At 48.2% G+C, this 21,777-nt stretch overlaps 2 protein-coding genes across 2 annotated transcripts in view; both read left to right on the top strand.

Annotated features, from left to right (window-relative positions):
* MEGF9 (multiple EGF like domains 9) overlaps positions 1-13,654 on the top strand; it is a 48,876-nt gene extending 35,222 nt beyond the window's left edge. The window contains exons 4-7 of the mRNA XM_053962502.1: positions 354-493; positions 3,804-3,947; positions 4,853-5,125; positions 8,734-13,654. Coding sequence (XP_053818477.1) covers positions 354-493; positions 3,804-3,947; positions 4,853-5,125; positions 8,734-9,188 — 1,012 coding nt within the window. The 3' untranslated portion in view covers positions 9,189-13,654. The remainder of the gene's footprint in view (positions 1-353; positions 494-3,803; positions 3,948-4,852; positions 5,126-8,733) is intronic.
* Positions 13,655-17,421: 3,767 nt separating this feature from the next.
* The window catches only part of CDK5RAP2 (CDK5 regulatory subunit associated protein 2), a 69,498-nt gene continuing 65,142 nt past the window's right edge, over positions 17,422-21,777 (top strand). The window contains exons 1-3 of the mRNA XM_053962098.1: positions 17,422-17,801; positions 17,941-18,002; positions 18,664-18,731. Coding sequence (XP_053818073.1) covers positions 17,488-17,801; positions 17,941-18,002; positions 18,664-18,731 — 444 coding nt within the window. The 5' untranslated portion in view covers positions 17,422-17,487. The remainder of the gene's footprint in view (positions 17,802-17,940; positions 18,003-18,663; positions 18,732-21,777) is intronic.

Here is a 21,777-nt window from a genome sequence, read left to right on the forward strand (position 1 = left end):
GGGTGTGCCAGTGTCCTGCAGGACCCAGGGCTGGTGCAGGTGGAGCAGGGACTCCAGAGGGGCTGTGGGAGTATCTGCTGGGGCTGATGCAAGGGAATGGCTCTGGGCCAAGGCTTTCTGGAATGACCAATGATTTCTGGTGCCCAGCTGGAAATTGCTGTCAGGGCAACTGGCTTGGCAGACACTCGTCCTTTCTTGAGCTCCCCATCACTTTTTGGAAATGCTTACCCCTGGGTTTCATGTCCTGCTGCCGGCAGAAAGGAAGACAGGGAGTCCAAAAGCCTGCCTGCAGGTTTGTACCTTGGATGCCTCCCAGCACAGCCAGATCTCACTGTTTGTTTTTCCCTCTGCAGCTCTGGGAAGTGCCAGTGCAAAGTTGGTGTCACGGACCTGAAGTGTGACCGGTGCAGCGAGGGCTACTACAGGTTCAATGAGACCACGTGTGAGCCCTGCCAGTGCAACAACCACTCCCACACCTGCGACAGCTCCACAGGTGATGATGTCCTCTTGTCACCATGGGGCTGCAGCCTTCACCTGCCCCCTCTGTCTCTGTTCACACTCTGCTCTTATCCCCTTCATCTACATCTTTTTGCCTTGCATACCCCAAATCTTTACCTTAAAGCTGAAATGGAAATGCAAGGTTGGGGTTGGTCTCCTTTGAAGGAAGGCAGTGAAGGCTGTGTGCTTTAGCCCAGGCTGCAGTGCAGAGCCCTAATTCAGCAGCCTGTATCAAAAACTGGGGCTCTATTGTTCTCTGCACTTACACAAACACACAACATGGGCTTTTAAAGACCTTTTGTTTAGTGCTGTTTACCTGGAAACATATACTGTGCTGGCACTGACGTAAGGGGACTTGCTGCCACAGATAACAGGATTAGAGCTGCTAAAAACTGGCAGCATCTAATTAATACTGCCCACTTTTTATAAATCAGCCTTGTTAATTTTCCCTGAATATTTCTTTGACTGTCTCTCACTCAGATGTTGATGGAGTGCAAATGTCGAGGCACCTGTGCTTGAACAGCTTATGGGAGGACAGGGGGAGCCTAACTGCTTTGCCATCTCACCTGGGAGGAGGGATCCTGGAGGAGCACTGTTATGGGACTGCCTGCACAACCCCCCCTTCAGCCCCAGCAGCACTCACTTCAAATTCCACATTCTCCTCAAAACTTCCAAGCTGAAGGGCAGTTCTGTAATATTCATCCAGGAGCTTAGAAAGGGGTAATAATTAAAAGTAATGTTGCAGAATTTGTTGGTGGAGAGGCAGAGCTCATGAAATCAGGTATTTCTGGGCAATTTGTGTCCATGTGCTCCCTCATGGGCTGTGTGTTTGCAGCAGAGGAATGCCCTGGTCCGTGGGCACTGGGTCTGCATTCCCTGGGGGTGAATTCCTGCCTCCCTTGAGCATGAATTACTGCGTTCACTCCTATACTGAACTCTGTGTACTTATGTCCTACCAGTACTGAGGGATACAAGGCTGTCACTAAAGCTGTGCACATATCAGCTGTCTTACTGATTTGGAGCTGGGTGTGTGGGTTTTGTGAAGGAGGAGGATAATCTGCTCTTCCTTTTTTCTCCCTCAGTGTTCTTCCTGCTCTTGATTTATCAAAGAAAACGCAGCATAGACCTTGCTCCTGGGATGGGGCTGCTCTTTCTGCTGGGATTGCCCAGTGCTGCCCACAGCATTGCAATGAAAACCCCTCATTTTGCTTAATGACCTATTGTTGATTTGACAAAAACTTTATGCTGCCGTGGCTGAGGGAACCAAACAAAACTAGAACAGAGAACGAAGTTGATTAAAAATTAGATAGGATGCACTCTAGAAACTGCACTTGTGTGACCTCCCCAGCTTTATATCGGTTCTGTGTAGCCTTTGTCCAATTTTCAAAGTTTTTTCCCATTACTGCTATACTTTGGGCTCCCTCTGCTGGCTCTGCAGCCAGCTCCTGCTTGGCATCGTTCTGGCCAGGAGGAATATTTAAAATTACTGGGCATAAATAAATAACTTGGGCAGCAGGAGCTCCCCAGCTGACAGCACTTCCTCTGCCACGACCCTTGTACTCCATGGTGTGTCTGTGCACTGAGGTGGGCTGGTGCTTCCCAGCTGGGGTCCTGTGAGGTCTGATCCTTCCTGAGGGCATTATCAGCCTGAGAAGTGCTATTAATTATTAAGGCTCTCCACAGTGATACCTGATTGCATGCCCGTGCATGCTCTGCCTGGCTGAGCAACCTGCTGACTCAGGGGAACACAGCCATTTGCAGGGCTGCTGGAGATGGATGTGGGTGATTTCTGCTGATGGGAAAGACATTGGTCCTGAAATGACCAAGGCAACACAGGTGTGACTCCAGATTTATGCCCCTGTTAGGGCCTGGGGATCACTGTCCAAGGCAGCCTTGCTGTGACCAGGCAGATGAACTTCCCTGTCCAAGACATCCATCCCTCTGAAACAGCTGATCCAGGTTTGCAGCTGCAGAAACCAAGCGTAGCAGATAATTTTCCCCTCTAAACCTGACATCTCTCCCACAAAAACCACTGGCTCGTGCCTGACAGGCTGCTGAGGGAAGAGCAAACAGTGTGTGGGAGGTGACGCTGAGCAAGGGGTGCTGGCAGGGCCCTGCTGGGTGGGTGAATCAGCCACTTCCTGGGTTTGCTTCCTGCCCTTGGCATCAGGGCTGGCTGCAAGGACACGCCAGGCTGCCTGGGGATGCTTGGCTGTGGAGTCATCACTGTGGGAATTGAGGAGCAGCAGCCGTGTCGGGCTTGTGAGGGAGCCAAACTGTTCTGATATTAATAAGAAAATCTGCCGTGGTCTTTGTAACAGTCAGCACAAACCTCAATCAGGATTTTTTCCTGTGGTTGATGTTGATATGAGACTTCCCCATCCCCCAGCAGCACTGCTGGATCAGCTCAGTGGATCTGTCTGTGCTCTCCCACTGCTCTGGGTCACCCCAGTTCATAGAAAGGGCTGTTGCCTTTGCAGAGTCTGGTACATGGGATTTAATCAAATCTTCCCTCAGCTCCCTGCCACCTCACCGAGGAGCCAGCTGAATTACAGCATGTTCCTGGTGATGGATGGGCTTTATATAGAGGCTGTGCTTTTGTAACTAAGGAGATTTTTCTTCTGGGTCACAGTAGTATCAAAATGCAATTTGGAGGCCATTAGGAGACGGCGTCTGTGAATGCATGGCACGTCGAGTTTGTGATTCAGGGGCTTCCCCAGGAAGGGCAGGTGGCTCACGTGAGCCCCCACTCCTCTGCTTCTCTGGGAAGGTCGGTGACTGCTGCTGCCTTGTCCAGGGGTGGAGGAGCTGGAGCCACGCTGCTGGGATGGAGCTGCCTGCCCCCAAAGCAGGACAGTGGCATGTCCTCACCCCTGACCACCAGCCCAGGTAGACAGGAAGAGGCTTCACACAAAAAAATGAAAGGCATAAAGGTACCCCTCATGAGACTGGGGGACTCGAAGCATCAGTGCTCCATCTCACTGGTACAAATGCAAACTGAAACTGCTTTCCTTGAGGAGAATTTTAACACTGATAACTCGTGTTTACCTGCAGTGACCTTTTAGTGGTGAGCTGTGGGGCCTCTGCTGGGGCCACCTGCTTTGTCACATTATCTGTGTATGTGTGCAGCGAGGGGATGAGCATCAGAAGGTCATAAGAGGCCAGGATCATGTTTTGGCCAGAGGGCATCCAAAACCACCTGTGAGCTCCGATAATTGAGTGTGTTCCACACGGATTCTTGCTCCAAATGTTCTGCTCCAGTTCCTGCTGCTGAATGTTTGCTTGTTCTCCTCTCTGTTCCTCAGGCACCTGCCTGGACTGCCAGGAGAACACGGAGGGGGAGCACTGTGAGCTCTGCAAGGAGGGTTTCTATCGGAGCACCCATCCTGCCCACGGCTGCCAGCGCTGCCCCTGCTCCACTGTGGCATCCACCGGCACCTGCCACTTACGTGAGGCTCTTGTTTTGCTCTAATTCCTCATAATGAAGGTTGCTCTCCTCGGTTAAATTGCCCCTCAGAGTGTGTCAGCCCAGCAAGGTGTTTTATAGCCTGTGGAGCTCCTGTTTGTGAGCACTGGAAGCAGCACCTGCTGTGATGGGTCCCTGGTGCTTGTGTTGCCTCTTGTGAGAGCAGCTGTGCAGGGGAGGGATCAGAATCACAAAATGGTTTGGCTTGGAAGGGATCTTAAAGTCTACTTCCAGCTCCCAGTGTGTTGCTGCAGTCTGCTCTGAAGAATCTGCAAAGTTTTGCAGAGAAGCTGCTGAGCTCGTGGCAGCCAGGAGGGGGGCAGGGGGTGCTCAGCAGTGCCATGTAGCCCTCCAAACTTCTGAGTCTGCTTCTGAACATCTCCGTGGGACTCCATGCAGAGATTCCCCATCGTAACTGAGAGAAGTCAGAGGTGTAATAGTCATATGTAAGACTTTTTGTGCTATTTCCCTAATCAATTTTGCAAGCAAGCTGCTTCTGGCTTTGTATAGGCCCAAAAGTTCCTTTGGATTGCAAGGATCCCCGATATAGTTCCAGCTGTTCTCCAAAATTGCCTGTTTGAGATGGAAATGTTCAGGAATAATAATCTATTTCCTTAGCAACGTGCTGAGTTTGCTCTGTGAGGTTGGTACAAGACATCAGAACTCCCCAAAGCTGTTTTTTCCCTACTAACAGAGAAAATGCTGCAGTTCAAAAGTTATGTTTTCAGCTCAAAATTTGAGATTGGTCAATACTTGTGGCTGCTGATTTTTGTCAGGATGCTTTGTGGTCAGTTCCCATAGAACAAACCCCACAGAACAAACCCCACGGCGCAGGTGTCTCTGCAAGGGGCTGTGGCACATCCCTGCTTTGCTTTCTGCGTTCTCCAGAGCCTGGCGAGAGTGTCCCGAGGTGTGACAAGTGCAGGCCAGGGTACACTGGCCTCAACTGCAACCAGTGTGACAAGGGCTACTACAACTCGGACAGCATCTGCGTGAGGTGTGAGTGCAACGGGAACGTGGACCCGGCGCTGTCCCCCAGCGTGTGCCACCCCGACAGCGGCGAGTGCATCGGCTGCCTGTACCACACCACGGGCACCCACTGTGAGCTCTGTGAGGAGGGCTACAGCAGGGACTCCGAGGGCACCAACTGCACCAGGAAAGGTAAAACATGCTGCTCAAGTCAGTGTCAAGGCTCACTGTGCAGCTGGCCAAAGGTTGGAGAGGGAATGCTGTTAATTGTTCACCTTAGTTTAGATTCATCTGGCCTCTGGTGCAGAGAAGAAAACCAGATCTTTGTAACAAAATCACAGAATCCCAGAATGAACTGAGTTGGAAAAGACCTTTAAGATAATCTAGTCCAACCTATGACCTACCACCTCCTCATCAATTGAACCATGGCACTGAGTGCCACGTCCAGGCTTTTTTTAAACACGTCCAGGGGTGGTGACTCCACCACCTCCCTGCGCAGACAATTCCAGCCATTGGTGCCTACTGGCCTTGAAGGGTGGTTTAGAGTTAGCTCTGTAACCACTCTGATTCCAGACCCTGGCATGCACTGCTAGTGAACGAGCTGGAAAAAACCCAATCCATTTGTAGTGTATTTAATGTACAATGAGAGAAGATGGTTGTGGAGTTGCTCCTTCAGTGGTTATCTGAAGGTTGGTTTTCATGGTGGATGTCCCACAGCATGCATGGAAACGTTACCACTGTGATGTATTAGATGAAAGAACCCAGAGTTCAGGGAAGTATTTGGGGACAAATTTATCGTTGTCATGGACAGAGATTCAATTCAGATCTTCCATCAGGAGCTAATGTGGTTTTCACTCCTGTGCTGCTCACTGGGTGTGTAATCACAGAGTCCTTCCCTGCTCAGGGAGATGATCAGTACAACAACAAAGTTGGATGCTTATTAGATGTAAGAGGGCTGGAAATGGCACTTTTACATCAGCTCATCCATTACCTCCCCTGCACAGCTCTGGTTTTGTGCAAGGATCCACATGGCCTTGCTCCATTAAAATCCGTACATGTGGCTTTGCTTGGGTACTTGCAGTTTTCACCATTCAGTTTTATTTAATGGCATTGTTGTAGCCAGTTCCTGACGTGGGGAAAGCCTGTCCCCTTTCAAGGGGGCTGGGACATGCTCCTTGAGCTTTCCTCTCTCCCTGACACTTATGTTTTCCCTTTTTTATTAAGCAATTAAAATGATGTCCAGCTTCTTTCCAGTTCCTTAAACAAAAATTGCCTAAAAACTGACATGCTGAGGTTATTGAGCATTAACTTGTTTTAGGTAAAGATTTTCATAAATCACCTGTGCATTTGAGTGGCTTCTGGAATGAAATCATCACCCAGGCTCTGTTTCAGTGGTCCCAGATGAAATGAGCCAGCAGGTTCTGTACATCCTGGGCAAAGCTCATGTATCCACAGGGGCCATCCAGAGTCTTAAACCTGACCAGGACTCTGGTGCTTTCAAGGCACATAGAGAGGTTATTCAAAGGACCAAAGTGAGTGTTTTCAGCCCCAGAGCAGGTGGTGCTCCTGCTGCCATGGGGAGGCACAGCAGGGACTCACACTGGTGCAGTGTGGCTCTGGCCAAGCACCGCAGCCTCCCTGGGACCGGGCGCGGGGCCTCCTGCCAGAGCTCCTCCACTGCAGGAGGCAGCAGCAGCTCTGCAGAGCCGGCGCTTCAATCAAGCAGCTGGATCTGAGGCTCCCGTCAAAGCTGCCAAAGCAGCCCATTGAGTGAGCAGCTGCTGCTCTCAAGGAGCTGCTCTGGGACATCTGGAGAGCTGGCACGGCCCCGGGAGCGGAACAGGCAGCGCCGTGTCATGGCCTGGAAGCGTCGCCAGGGCCAGAGCCCGGCACTTCACCGTGACGTTCCTGGGAGCGCCAGGAAATGTCTTCACCCCAGGCCTCCGTGCCAGCCCTGAGCTGATGCTGACTCACACATAAAGCCCAGAAAAGTGCTGTTTCCTTGCTGGTGAATCAGCCATTGTCTAGGTTCTGTTTTTTCCCTACTTACAGCTTTGCCAGGGATTAAGTGTTGGTGAAAGAATTTGGAAAGGATGACTGAATTCCTCATGCCATTTTCCCAAAGCCAGAGGTTTTCCAGGAACTTCTTGGTCCTGTCATGTTGCTTCCTATTGCAAAATTTTGCCTGTCATGCCATAGAGAAATGCCTTCTGGCATTCAGCATCCTGAGTGTCCTTATCAACCTGAGGCAGGAGCTGTAGAGAACAGAGGAGCTGCTGCAGGGAGGGGACTCTGAGCAGGAACCTCAGTCAGGTGTGTGATGCCCCTTCCAGAGGAATTTCTTTCTCGGTTGCCTGAGCTGGGAACGTGACAGCCCAAAGTTAACTTGTGGGAGTTCCCCTGAGGGCCTGTGGCAGGACATGTGCTGAATATTTCCAGCTCCTGTTGCCATTGGAGATGCAACTTAGTGCAAAATTAGTCCTTCGGAAGTGACTCTCCTCCTCAATCATAATTAGTAGATGTTCAGGAGAGCTGGAAGCTGGATCTATACAGCATGGCACCATCAGCTGTAATTGCTGCAGCTGTACGTGGATTTAAAATGAAGTTGCTTTTCTGTTGGCAGGAAGAGAGTGGGAAAGAGGATGCAGAGAGTCCTGTGGAGCAGTAGGTGCAGAGAACATTCTGGCTGATTGAGGCTTCAGCTTGTGGAGTGTTCCTGTTGCCTGGACTTGAGAATCTAAAATAGATCAGGTTATTCATGTGAGGAAGTGCTTTATTAGCTACATTTGTGAGCTTAATACTACAGATTTGTGCTCTCCGAGGCCTGTAGCTCAGCAGGTTTGATGCAGGTGTAATGAATTCGCATCCCACTTCTGAGATCTCAAGGTTAACCTGACTCCTGAACTGAGAAGGGAGTTACCCCATGGCTGCTGGAAGCAAGGCAGGTTCTTGGCTATTTAGTGCCAAGGAAAAGACAGAGAACAGTCTGGTAGTTCTCATGTTCTGATCCTTCCTGTGTGCACCTAGGCCAGCAGTTGAAACCAAACCAGGATCCCAACTGGCCTCTGCTGTGTTCAGAAACTTCCAAAGAACATCCACAGTCTTTTTTTGTTGTGATTCGGTGACCTCCTGCTTCTGGCTCTGTAGACTGGGGATCTCCATGTGGCTTGTGTATGACTTCATTCAAAAGCAGAACTGAGGTTACTCTGCCCTTTTACCTAAAGTGGTGCAAACACAGAACCTGCTGCAAAATGCTGAGACGGCTGAGAACTTGTGGTTCGTTTTTTCAGTTTTGATCTTCTTGTTTGTACAAGTAGAAATAATAATACTGTGAACAAAGTCCTACATCTGGTGCACTGGTTGTGAAGGGTTTAAGCTCCCGCAGTTGCTGTGTCTGAGTGTGCAGCCCACACAGACACCAAGGGACACGTTGGTTCAGAGTCTAAACTTGCTGAGCTTGGTAAAGCCCCACTTTCCTGGTCTGAAGAGGAGCTGGACTGGGACTTGCTGTCATCATGAGCTCCTGTTTTGAACCCTGAATCGTGACTGCTGCACCTGTCCCTCAGCACCAGACTTTTCAGAGGAGTCCTGTAGTCCATGGGCACTTAGCACACCGAATTATATTAAAAAACCCCACACACAACCCTGGGCAGACATTTTCTAAACTGCTTTGAAAAAATACTAGTTTAGCAGTGTAATTGCCATAATAACTGTGATATAAATGTCAAATCTCTTATGTTTGTGTTTGATTTTCAGCTCAGCAGATTTTTTTATTGATTATTTTTTAATTTGTTTTGTAGAAGCTACTCTTGGCCCAGAACCAAGGGAGTTTACAACTTCTGCTCCAAATACCACCAAGGCCACATCCTTTTCCACAGCAGTGCTAAACAGTACTTTGTCACCATCAACTCTACAGACAATATTTCCTGTAAGCTCCACTGACAACAGCACCTCTGCTTTCGCAGATGTTTCATGGACTCAGTTTAACATCATTATTTTGACAGTGATCATCATTGTTGTGGTCCTACTAATGGGCTTTGTGGGCGCTGTGTACATGTACCGTGAGTATCAGAACCGAAAACTTAATGCTCCCTTTTGGACCATTGAACTCAAAGAGGACAACATCAGTTTCAGCAGCTACCACGACAGCATTCCCAACGCTGACGTGTCGGGGCTGCTGGAAGATGATGGCAATGAGGTGGCCCCGAATGGACAGCTCACGCTGACGACTCCCATGCATAATTATAAAGCTTAGAAGTCATCCAGCTATTCCAAAGTTCGCTTCTCAAAAAGTTACAGGGCTTGTGGAAGGGGTGTCAGGACCCGTGCCAAGGCTCCGCGCAGAGGAATTTGCTCTTCAGATACTCTCTGGTGCAAAGCGTGCTGTAGCTTGCAGGTGAACAGAAGACAGTGCAGTACACCTGAATTTCAGGTAGTGTGGTGAAATGCATTCAGTGTTCTCCATAAATATCCATAGAATTCACTGTTGTTATAAACTGGATTATACTGAATTGAAACTTTTTATGAAGAGGTGGTGGGGTGGAGAGAGCAGAACTCGATGAGGAGTCAGAAGCTACTTGGTTTCCAGCCAACCCAACACTTGTGTCTTCATCCTTTAGTTTGAGAAGTAGCTCATGAATTAACAGTGGAATTTCAGGAAACAGATCTTTGGAAAGGCATCATCTTCATTCCTGACAGAAACTTACTTGAAAAGGAGAACAAAAAAAAAAAAAAAAAAAGGGAAGTAATTGTTCTACCAAAAGGCAAGTAGGAGGAGTGAGTTGCACACTGAAAAAGTCACCATTATCTGTTCCCACTAAGCAGGGAAATGGGGAAAAAATCCTAAGAACATTTAAGAACATTTGAGTTAGGGAAGAGACTAAGCTTTTCCCTTTCTGAGTATTTATACAGGGTGATGATGCTATTAAGACATAGCAATCCAATTTTTTTCTAGAAGGAGTTAATGAACTTGTATAGTTTCTGTGCAAGGGAAGACGACAAGACATCTCAGGGTTGCCATGTAAAAATAAAAGCCAGGCTTAATACCCTACCCTGATAGAAATGGTGTGTTCTGTATATAAAATGTAATATATCTTCTTGGAATTGTATTTGTAATTATTTGTAAAAAAGACAAGCAACCAACTGACCAACCAAAAAATCCCCAACAACAAAACCATGAGCCCCTCTCCAACCTCCCCACTTCCCAGGTCATGTTTTATCCTCTAGGTTTTAATTGTACAGCGGTTAGTGATGTTGTTTAAAAAAAGAAAAAAATCATGAGGATTGTTTAAAATACTGTAAATGAGATGGCAATATTGTTGGAGCTGGGCCTCTGGCAAACACCAACTGCTTAAAGCTTTTCTTCCACTGTCATTTAATAACTTCTTTTTTAGAGAAAATGTGAGTGCTCCCTACTTGAATCTGTCAAATTTTGCCATTCCTTCAAATACAGAGTGAATACCAGTGTTGCCATGACTAGGGCTGAGTAGGTGTCCAAAAACTGGATGCATCAATGTATTCCTTGCTTTTAAATCTCTCTACAAAATGCAAATACACTGTCACAAACACACTGGGAGCCTGGGCTCATTGGCTGACGTTCTCCCAAGTGGGTGCTCATCGTGTGGAGGGATCCCACTGCCATCCCTGCTGAGCTGACACGGCAGGGGGGACGTGCTGGAGGGCTGAGCTCAGCCCCCTGGGCTCCTGAGGGCCAAAAGCAAAGGTCTCCTGGATTTGGGTGGAAACAGCTTTGGGATGAAGAGCTCGCAGGACCCGATGTGCGCTTCGAGGCTCAGAAGGTAAAAGGGCACAGATGCTTTCAGAATTTAAAGCAGAACAAGGTGGTGGTGGGGAATCAGCTGTCCAAAAATCATTCCAGGGAACAGGTTTTACAGATTCCCCTGGTTTTGGTGGGAGGCTGATGGGCTGTTAGCAGAGGGAACAACTCACAGGCAGCACTGCCCAGAGAGGTCACACCACGGAGCTCCTGGGTTGGTACCTGCAGCGTGTGTGCCTTGGAGCAGGGGCTGTGCTCCCTGTGCCACCTGTCCCACCCCTGGAAATCAAACTACTGCATGGAAACAGGGCAAGAAACAAGTATTTCCCTCACTGTTGCCCACCCTCAGAGCTGCAGCTGCGTTGCTGTGTGTGGTGGGGCAGTGGTGATACAGGAGCTGGTGGATGCATCCTCTGAGCCAGAAAAAGTGAATATTTCTCCAGATGAGAAATGGTAGAGAGAACATGTTGGTTATTTATTTGTTTTTCAGTGCTGTGAGGAGGTTTCTCTTATCTTTGGAAACTTGGCAGGGGGGAAGTAGGTGATTCAAACACAAGCACAAAGATGCCATTTCTGCCTCAAAAACTTGCTGCCTGATTTAAACTTGAGGCATGGCAAGTCAGAATGAAAATTGTTGAGCATGAGCAAGGGAAATGGTGAGGGAACAATGTGGAATTGCATATAGGTCCAAGCTGATTGAAAAACTCCCATTGCCTGCAGTGGGCCTGGGTGAGGTCCCATACTTCAGGTAATAAATCTGGCTCATGTCATTCAGAGCAATGTTACTTTTAGTTATAAAACGGGGGAGGACTGGAGGAGAAAATCTGGATATTGCTAATCCTCAAGTTACTCATCAAACTTCTAAAGAGCAGGATGGTGACAAAGCAGAAAATTTCCTGGAAGTTGTAATTATTTAGAGGTGCTGATCTAGCGATACACTTGCACTTGGTCACTTCATGGCGTGAGGAAAGGTAATTTAGGAAGTGTTGGCTTCTGGGACTGATGCTAGCAAGCAAATCGAAGGACAGGTTGTTCACTTTAATGTTTCTAAAATACTTCAGCAGATTTTTTAATCTCTGCCACAAAACACCTCTTCCTTAAATTTTGCTGTGACTGTGGGCTGCTTTGTAACAGGAACAGGCTTGGATTTTGTCTCACTGTAGAAATAGAGACCATCTGCTCAAGCAGAGCGTGGGCTCAGGTGCTGAGCCCTCCTAGTCCCTGCCTGCCACAGCACAGGAGGTGTTGGCACCTGGGCTGCTTCTGACCTCCAAAGTAATCCAAAGGCTTTGTGTTTGGGAAGAGGAGGAGTCAGGATGCCCTGCAGGGTGGGGTAGCTGTTGTCTGTGGATTGCACAGCTGGATGAAGGGATGGAGACAGCCTAGAAAACGTGATGGGAAGCTTGCTTGGGCAGGGGGACCTGGCTGCCCAGATTTGGATGGCACAGGATGTTCCTGAGCAGGGAGCACAGTGAGGATGTGGCACTGGCACCGTGCTTGTCAAATGGCAGAATGACACAGCAGCCACCTCCTGCCACCCGGGCCTTGGCACACAGGAGCAACAGTAATAAAAGGAGATCAATGCCTCAGCAGGGAAAGAATAAACAGCTTCATGTTTGACTTTGGTGATGTGAGATCGTCCGTGCTCTTATCAGTTCCCCTGGCAGCACAGGAGGGGAGGAAGAAGCTGAGCTGGTTCTGTCTCCAGTCACCTTGGGTTGGGTTGTATCTGGAGGGGTGGCAGAGCTCAAGCACCTGTGCCAGGGTGCTGAGGCCACCAGCACCACGATGTGTGTCATTGCCTGTCGTGAGGCTCCCCAGGTGCTGAGGTTTGTCCTGAGGGTGGGGTAAGGGCAGGTACACCAGAAATGGACTCTCATGGCTGTTTTGAGGCCCAGCTGAGCAGCCAGCGAGGCCAGGGCAGGGCATCTTGGTGACTTGTGGGGCTGAGGTGGCAATCCAGGTACACATGGGTCAATCTTACTCTGGTGTTCCTGATGGGCCACCTGTAGCACCTTCTGCCTGGGAATGGTGCCCAGCTGCAGTGCTGGGCTGTCACAGAGAAGGGCACTCATGGCATGGGACAGAACTGCAGAGCAGGGGGGAGGTGTGACAGGGCAGGGGGGCTGGTGGATATGGGAAGCAGCTCCAGGCACCCTCCTTGGCAAGGTGAGGGCCCAGCTGGTTTGGCTGGGGCGAGTCCAGCCCAGCAGTAAAGGCAAAGGGACAGAAGGAGCAGATGAAGGGCACAGAGCTGGAGTGGGGCAGGGCTCGGGGCAGCCTGCAGGGCTCTCAGCTTGGGGAGCACTTGGAGTGGAACAGACGTGCAGAAAAGTGGTTGGGCTAATGAGGAGAGATGATCTCCAATCTCGTGGACCACTGTAGCTGGAAATAGCTACGAGGAGCACTAGCCCTGGGGAGCTGTCAGGAGATGTCAGCCACTGGAATGATAATTCCCTTGGACCAGGCTGAGCAAACTTAGCAGGCATTTAGGAAAGAGGATGGGATATATCCAGCATCCTTCAGGTATCCTGGGCCAGTTAACCACTGCTGTGCAGCATCATCCTCTTCAGTGTTACAGGCAACATAAATGTGGCAGAAAGTTTGCACAGTCTCCTTTAAATAAAGGATATAAAAATAGTTTTCTCTTTAAAGTGAAGTTTTAGAGTGAGCTCCCACAGGACTCTGCTCTTTATGTGTCAGAGGAATGGATTAAAATAAGAAAAATGTGGGCCTTAAAAGTTGTACTTGCTCCCATCTGAAACCCATCAGTCTCACTCTGCATCCAAATACGGCATCTCCCAAGCATATGCTATGCTTACAAATGCATTTCTAAAAAGAAAAAAAATGTGTATGATTTGAATATATGTCAGAATTTATACAGAAGAATGTTATTTAAAATGAGTAAAAATAAATGTATATAATTTGTATCTATGCCACTTGGATTTTGCATTTGTGTTTTTATTCATTGAATTTCAGCAAGAGTCTTCCCAGTGACAGAAAGGATTGAATCCAATCTCATCCCAGTAATAACATTTGTTCCAAGAGAATTATTCCTTCATTATGCCCCTGTATGCGAGATGAGAACCAAGGCACAAAAATGTTTTCTATCACAGATACTCATAAGCACAGTTGACATTTTGTGTCAGAAAATCCAGCTAAAAAATGAGCCCTCTGATCTCTTGTGTCTGCTATGAACAATCCCAGCCCTCAGCTGTGTTTGGGAGCTCCACAGGCAATCACTGTTTTCCCACTGTTTTCTGTATCATTCACATGGACACATTTTGTCAGAGATGTGAATCACTAGCAACAAAACCCTCAGAGCAAAGCTGGAAATGGGATGAGGATATTGTATCAGACTTTCCTCCATGACCACAGATGTCTTTCAAAGGCCATTTTTGTTACAAATACTCTGAAATCCACATCTGTGGCATCAGTTCTGGGAGTGTTTGCAGAGGGGCCTGTGGAAAACTTGCATTTCCTTCTCACTTGGCAGAGTTAGGAAATTGATTTTGTTTTGCAAACACAACTGCTAAAGGCTCTTTTTTGGTGCAAGCTGTGTGTGACTCTTCAGTCCTTATTAAGCAAAGAACTCGGAGAGGTAAGGCTTCATACACTGAGCGAGCACGTGGTTTGAAGTGTTCATTCAGAGGTTTGACTGAGCTGTGTAAGGCCACACTGGTGCAATTCAAGGGAGTTTATTGAGACCTGATTTGCATTAGCAGAGCAGTTGGATTGTGCATGACCTAACTTAGGAAGAATCTTGCTGTGAACGGTGTGAGGAGGAGGCAGAACTGAGTCTGAACCAGGTCCCCAGAGCAGGGAGTGAGAACAGGAGGGTGAGGGGGACCCGTGTTCAGCTGGTGGTGACATCAGCCCTCCTTGTGCCAGCACAGCGAGCAGCTGGCTCCCGTCCTGCTCAACCCAGCCCTAGCACTGCACTCCCCACAAGTCCTTTCCCAGACTCCCTTTAGGACTTTGCCTGAGGTGGGAAGGATCTCAGCCTGCCTTGAGAAGGAGGAAAGTTCCAACACAGCTTCCTGGCGTGAGTGTTTAGTGTAATCTCCCCAAATGTGCTACTAATGAATTTAAGGTTAAACAACATTAAGCAGATTATCTGAAGGCAAGTTGTTAACTGCTTCTAAACAACACATTTCCCAGTCCTTTCTGCCCCTTGCAGCTTCCTGGTGCTACTGCAGGTTGTAAAACACGGGGCAGTGCAGTAAATTTCCCAGGGAAATTTTCCATCCTGGCTGTGTGTATACATAGAATCATAGGACCACAGAATGGTTTGGGTTGGAAAGAACATAAAAGGTTCTTTCATCTCATTTCCCCTCCTGCCATGGCCAGGGACATCTTTCACTAGAGCAGGTTGCTCCAAGCCAGCCTGGCTCTGAACACTTCCAGGGAAGATAGATAGGGATGTATGTCTGTATATCCATATCTTTGTCCATCAGACAGCCACTTCATGAAGTAATGAACTTCACAAGGAGGGCCCTGCTGATTTGCTTTTGACTACAGTGTGTTGGACATGGGCTGTGATTCTGCAGACTGATGTGCTGTGTGTGCAGTGATTTACTCTGCACTTGTGGCTGATGGATGCTGATTTAAAAACCCACATCAAATATGTAACATCTCACTGAAACCTTAAACAAGATTAAACAAATTGGTATTATCTTTTCAAGTGACCGGACTTACTCATTTTATGAAGATCTGCTCTGTAAATGAGGAAAACTCACATCTCAGCCTGGCTGATCAGATCCTGGTGCCATATGGCAGACCTGATTTTGTGAACTTAATTTCAGCTTGGCAGAGGCCACTGCAAAAGAGTTTCAGTCACATAAGGTAACCAGTGTCTCTTGAGGTCTCTCACGGAGGAGTTGAAGGGACTAAACATCCCTTGGGGTCATCAGACCCCAAATGCAAAGCATGAGGCATGTCCAATGGACAGGAGATGGGCTTAAGAGCTTTACTTGTGCTAAGTAGTGCCTGGCACTTCTGGCAGTTTGGTACTCTGTTGTAGCTCCATCATGCACTTGTACCCATGAAGCTGAAAGAATTAAGCAAGGACGGGAAGCCCACCACGACTGTACACATCCAGAGCTGAAGTGGCTGCTCCACCAGTCTGGGGCATTTGACAGGTGAGTGTCAATGTAAACAGTGCAGGTACATGGAGGAAATGGAGTTCACAGGGCACCAGGCCAACTGGGAATAATAAACTCACAGAACTGGCAATAATGAGCTCACGAATTCATGGCCTGTGGTCAGCCCTTATCTGTGGCCTAATTCCTGGCTGGGTAAGAGTCCCCTTGAGGCAGCCTGGAGGAAAGTGAGTGAAACCTGAGTTGGTACCAAAGAGGAAACCAAATCCAAACGAGGAAACCAAATCTAATGCTCAGGGTCACTCCTGTGCTTCCTTGTGTTACAGAGAATGCAAAGAGCAAGTCCCAGCATAGGGGACTTGAGTCCCACCTGATGCTTGATGCACTCTGGGGGCAGAGTGGCTGGAAGGCAGCCCAGGGGAAAATGAGCGGGGAGTGCTGGTTGACATGGCTGATCATGTGCCCAGGTGGGCAAGAAGGCCAGTGGCTCCTGGCTTGTACCAGCAATAGTGTGGCCACAGGAGCAGGGCAGTGACTGTCCCCTGTGCTGAGCACGGGGGAGGCTCCTCAAGTGCTGTGTCCAGTTCTGGGCCCCTTGTGACCAGAAAGACCTTGAGGGGCTGGAGTGTGTCCAGGGAATGGAGCTGGGGAAGGGGCTGGAGCCCCAGGAGAGGCTGAGGGGGCTGGAAAGGGGCTCAGCCTGGAGAAAAGGAGGCTCAAGGGGCACCTTGTGGCTCTGCACAATTCCTGACAGGAGGGGACAGCCGGGGGAGTCGGGCTGTGCTCCCAGGGAACAATAGGGACAATAGGGAACGGCCTCAAGCTGTAGGGGCGAGGTTCAGGTTGGACATCACGAGAAATTTCTTCACAGAATGGGTGATTGGGCATTAGGAAGGGGCTGCCTAGAGAGCTGATAGAGTCACTGTCCTTGGAGGTGTCCAAGGAACGACTGGACATGGCACTCAGTGCGCTGGGCTGGCCGACAAGGCGGGGATTAGTCAAAAGTTGGATTCCGTACCTCAGAGGTCTTTTCCAGCCTAAATAATTCTGTGACTCTCTGATGATGTAAATATTACCGGGAGGTACTTCAATCCTGCACACGGGTGCTAAATGAATTAAAGCAAGGCAAGGATGCAGAGCAAGGAGGGGTCCGGAGCTCCACCTGCGACCGGCGCTGTTTCCCTGGCCATGCCCCGTGTAGGAGGGGCCACAACAGCAGCATTTTATCCACTTCAGAAATATCCAATGCAGTTGCATTTTCTCCCACAAAAAGTGGGAGAGCCGACACGCTTACAACTTTGCTTTACAAACAAACAAAAAAAAAAAAAACCAAAACAAAAACCCTCCCAGATGATTCAAAATCCGCCTGCGCGGATGATGACAGCAGCCGCCTGCAGCCCTGCCCGTTGCGATGAGCAGTGACCAGAATGTGGAACTAACGCGTGTTTATTTCTTCCGCCAAGCCCAATGACGGCTTTGCGCAGCGGGGAATTGGTAAACACCAGCTCCAGCGGCTCTGCCAGGCTCGGCAGGAGCACGGGCATGGTTCCTCCCTTCCAAAGCCTCTTCCAAATGGGTGTACTTTTGGAGCAGGGCCCGGGCAGCGGCGGGGATCACCCCGTCCCCGCTCGCACCGCGCCACCTCAGGCGCCCCGGGGCTCCTTCCCTCACTGCAGATGGCGCCCGGCCGCTCTCCGCTCTGCCCTCAGCCAGCATGGCCGCTGCCCGCGCAGCCCGGCCCGCTGCCCTCATCAAACATGGCGGCTCCCGTTCAGTTCCCATTGTGCCCGCCCTCAGCGCGCCCCGCGGCGGCTTCGGCGGCTTCAGCGCGCTCGACGCAAAGATGGCGGAAGCGACTGCGGGCGTTTGAATTCCAGGGAAGCCGCCAAATCCGCGCACAAAGGCGGCGGGAGCCGCGGCAGCCGCGCGGCCGATCCATGGATTCGCTGCCGGGGGAGGACCCGACGCTGCCGCTGGCGTTCGAGGGCAGGTACGGGGGAGCTGCGGGGCGGGGATGCGCTGGGCAGCGCGGGTGCGTGTGGCGGGGCCGGGCCCGCCGGCCGCGGACGGGGTCAGGGGGACGAGCCCGCGGGCGTTGTGCTCTCAGCGCTCTCCTCCTTCTTCCCCAGCGTCCTCCAGCTGCCGGACATCTCCCGCGGGGACCGCCAGCCCGGCCCGCCCGGCGGACAAGGTAAGGCTGGATCGCGGCCGGAGCCCGCGCATCCCCGCCCCGGCTCGGTGCCTCGCGCTGGTCCCCAGACCTGCGGAACAAAACTCAAACTGGCGGCAAAAAGGAAAAAAAAAAAAAATTAAAAAAAAAAAAAAGGTTTTAAGTGATGCGCTTTGACGTAATTTGAGAGTTTTTAAGACGATGGAGCGCCAGCAGCTGCTGCCGTCACCGCTGTGTGCTCGCTGCCTGTGGTCATTAGGGCTTTCAGCCTTATATAAGATGATCAGCGGTTTTGTGCGGCGTGTACTTAAAATGCTTGGAATATCCAGTGAGGCCGCGCTGCCTGGTCACATTCTGCTCAGGGTTAGGGAAGTTGCACGCTGTGCATCATCCAGTTCTTGCTCTGAGGGCTTATTCTTGACAGCGCATCTCGCATAGCCTAATTCCAGTGTACATCGCAATTTCGGTGGGTGATGGAATTTGGGAGTTTAAGTGATAGACAGCTTGCTGTGATCAGAAAGGAATGTAGGTACTGACGTGTAATGTAAACAGGGGGCCAGGCAGTGACTCTCACTTCCCTAAAGGTTCTGTTATGTTTAGATTAGTGTAGACCTTTGCCAAATTGAAGCCCTACTTAGAGAGATTCTGCTGTCTGAACTTGTTCTGTCTACTTAATGTCTAGTGGTACCAGATGTGGCAGAAGACACAGTCTCACCAGCTCGAGCTCGGACTATGAAGGACTATGAAAATGTAAGCAGAACTTTTAATGTAAGACTCAGTGACACAGTTATGGCCAAGATATTTCCAGCGTGCTGGCTGAAGCGTTGACTCTTAGTTTGTGTCAGTTGATACACATCTTTTGGAGCTGTGACCAGGTGAATGTCCCTGTCCATGCCTTGAACCTCCATTTCTTAAGTGTCGCTTTCAAAAACTGAGGCAGGAATTTGTTGTTTAGAGCAGCCAACTGCTGTGCTGAAGTTGTGGAACAAAATTGGCACCCTCTGCTCAGAAATTCCTGCAGCTCACCAGAAACATCAGAACTTGGTTTGCACATCTGTTGCTGATTTATTTCAGGGAAGCATCAAATTTATTTTCATTTAGGTTAGTGTGGGATTTGGCTTTTTAATTCATTGCCTTTTTTAATTCATTGCCTTTTTTAATTCATGCCTTTTAACTTTGTAGCATGAGTGTGCTTGGAATGCTTGTGTTGTAGAAGTCTAGTATCACTGTGACAATTTTGTAGATAAAAGTGTTTTGGCACTTACTAGAATATAAAGGAAAACATTAGATTTTAAAAATATGTAACTGTACAGGCTTTTGAAATTGAATAAGACAGTTGTTTATGTCTGTTGAAGGATGATTTGATTGGGCTGTGTTGCAGGACAACTTCCCGTTAAGGACTAGAGTGAAAAACTTTTAAGGTATTTATTGTTGTGTGAAGAAGCTGTAGAGGGGAAGGCAGTCTGAAATCTCTGAGATGGTTGCTAGAGATAAAAGCTGTGGCTGCTGCCTTTGGGCTGTGCCAAGAGTCTGCAGTTTCCGTGTGCTACCTTTTGTGGCAATACTGTGTTTGAAATGAGTGTTTCTTACAAACTCTTTCAGTTTCTTGTGGCCTTACATCACCCCTGAGAAGAAAGCTCTGCTCTTTGCTCAGAATTTAAAGCTTGTTTTGGAAAGCCTTTGGTGAAGGATGCTTTTTTGCAGTGTGTATCTATTTCCCTTTCTCTCTTGTTTCTGTGTGCTGGCTGGGGTAGACAGACACTGCCTTGGCATTGTATGTGCTTAAAATCTCTTACTGTGATGTGTGCCAAAGACCTCAATCCAGAATATACATTTTGCTAGTGGTTTACTGTCTGCAGGGTTCCTGGGCACGGGGAAAAAAAAGTTGCAGAAAGAAGGAAAAATCAGTTGCTGTTTGTCCTGTGTGATGTACAGCAGGGGCCTCCCCACAGGTCTGGCATCCTGGTATGCTCAGACCCCTCGTGTTAAACTGAGCTGTAAAATTTCCCCTGGGAATGAGAACTTTTATGGATGCCAGCAGTGTAATGAAGCTCAAAGATCCATTGACATGAAGGAAGAAGAATATACATTAAACACAGTAAACTTATTTCTATAACTCTGTTATTCTTACAGGCTATAAGAAGGATGTAATGAAAAGAATGGGCTCTGGCCTTGTAGCTCAGAGAGAGCAGGATGGATGTAATGACCCTTAAGTGGGCTAGAAGGTGGATCCATGTAGGAAAGGGCCTTTAATGTTTATATCTGGAGCAGGTGCTGAGCTGGATAATGTTGGAGGTGCAGATTTTTGAATTATTTATGGAGTCCCACTTTGTTGCAATATGGAGGTAACCATTTATTATAGAAAACATGATTACATGGGCAAAGTGAAAAGCATCTTGTTATGGGTAACGGGGTGTTCATGAACAGAAAGGGTGATGGGTATCATGTAAGGGAGCTGGGTAATAATATTTGTGGGATTCTTTCTTGTCTCTCCACACCTTCTTAGAGTTTTGCTGTAAATCTAAAACAGCCTCTATAGTTGAAAACTGTTGTGCTGTGAAAGCACAGCCACTGCTGACAAATCCCTTTTGAACAAAACTGGCTCCATGCAGACTTGGAACAGAGCTCATCTGAGCTAGGATTTGCTGCCATGCTGTTCATGCTGTGGAATATTCTGTGCAGGATGTATATAATTGTCTTGGTTTTCATTCCTTTTGTTTAAATACAGAAATCAAAATGCATAAAGGAATTAAGACTGAGTCTTCAGATGCATAAGTTCAGAGGGTTGCTTTTAAAATCTTTTTGCAGTGTGAGCTTTCTCACATTTTATATGTTTTCTTTCATTAAGCAATAACTTATAAATTGTCTGTGTGCTCTAACATTCATCCAAGAAACTGAACATCAGAGATGACATTTGTTTCACTCCTTTTATGATTCCATATGTTTATGATTCCATAGTCTGTTTCATTTGCCTTTTGAAAATATTACCCTTAAGCACTTTGGTTTATCTCTGGTGCCACTGAAATATATGTAACAAGAGATGTGAAATGCTGAATTCTTTTGAAATTATTTTTTCCTTTTGACTCAGAAATATATTGAATGTGGGGAGACTAATTAGAAGTTCAGCTGGAGCAACTTCAGAGTGTTTTTGTCGCTTGGACTTTTTCTGAATGAGCAGGGACTGCTGGGAATGATTTACTGACAGGTTGCTTTAGGGTGTGGGAGTGAGCCACAAAGTTTATGTAGGATTTTCAATTGCTTGGATGATTTTCACTTCTGTGAATAATGACAAGGCAGCTTTCTGGGCAGGGATTATTAAACTGAACAGTTGTTTGCAGATGCAGGTTCTGAGTGCAGTTAGAGAAAGTAATCTTTGGTTTCATAAGCCAAATATTTTGGAAATTGTATTGCTAATAATTTTTACAAATAGCACTGTAGTGTTCTGGAAAAGCCTACATAAATATTTTATTAGTAGCTCTGTAACATATTAGATTTCCATTTGCTGAAAGCATCTGGCAGCGGACACGAGTCCTATTTGAATGAATGTTTTATGCTTCCTATCTTAAAAAAATTTAGAGAGAGACTCCTTTCTTTAATGAAACCATCAACTAAGTTACTGCTTCCACAAGGAAGGTGAAAAGTGATAAGCAATTTTTCCCCAAAGAATTGCACTATGAATCATGGGATGGGATAAAGGTTTTATTGGTGTTCGATTGGGCTCACTTGTGTGCCTGTGGCTTTTCTTGCTATGAATAAAGTTACCTGGGTCCTGTTAATGAAGTTGCCTTCCCAGGCT

The sequence above is a fragment of the Vidua chalybeata genome, chromosome 21, assembly GCF_026979565.1.
Source record: "Vidua chalybeata isolate OUT-0048 chromosome 21, bVidCha1 merged haplotype, whole genome shotgun sequence".
In the NCBI taxonomy this organism is placed as follows: domain Eukaryota; kingdom Metazoa; phylum Chordata; class Aves; order Passeriformes; family Viduidae; genus Vidua; species Vidua chalybeata.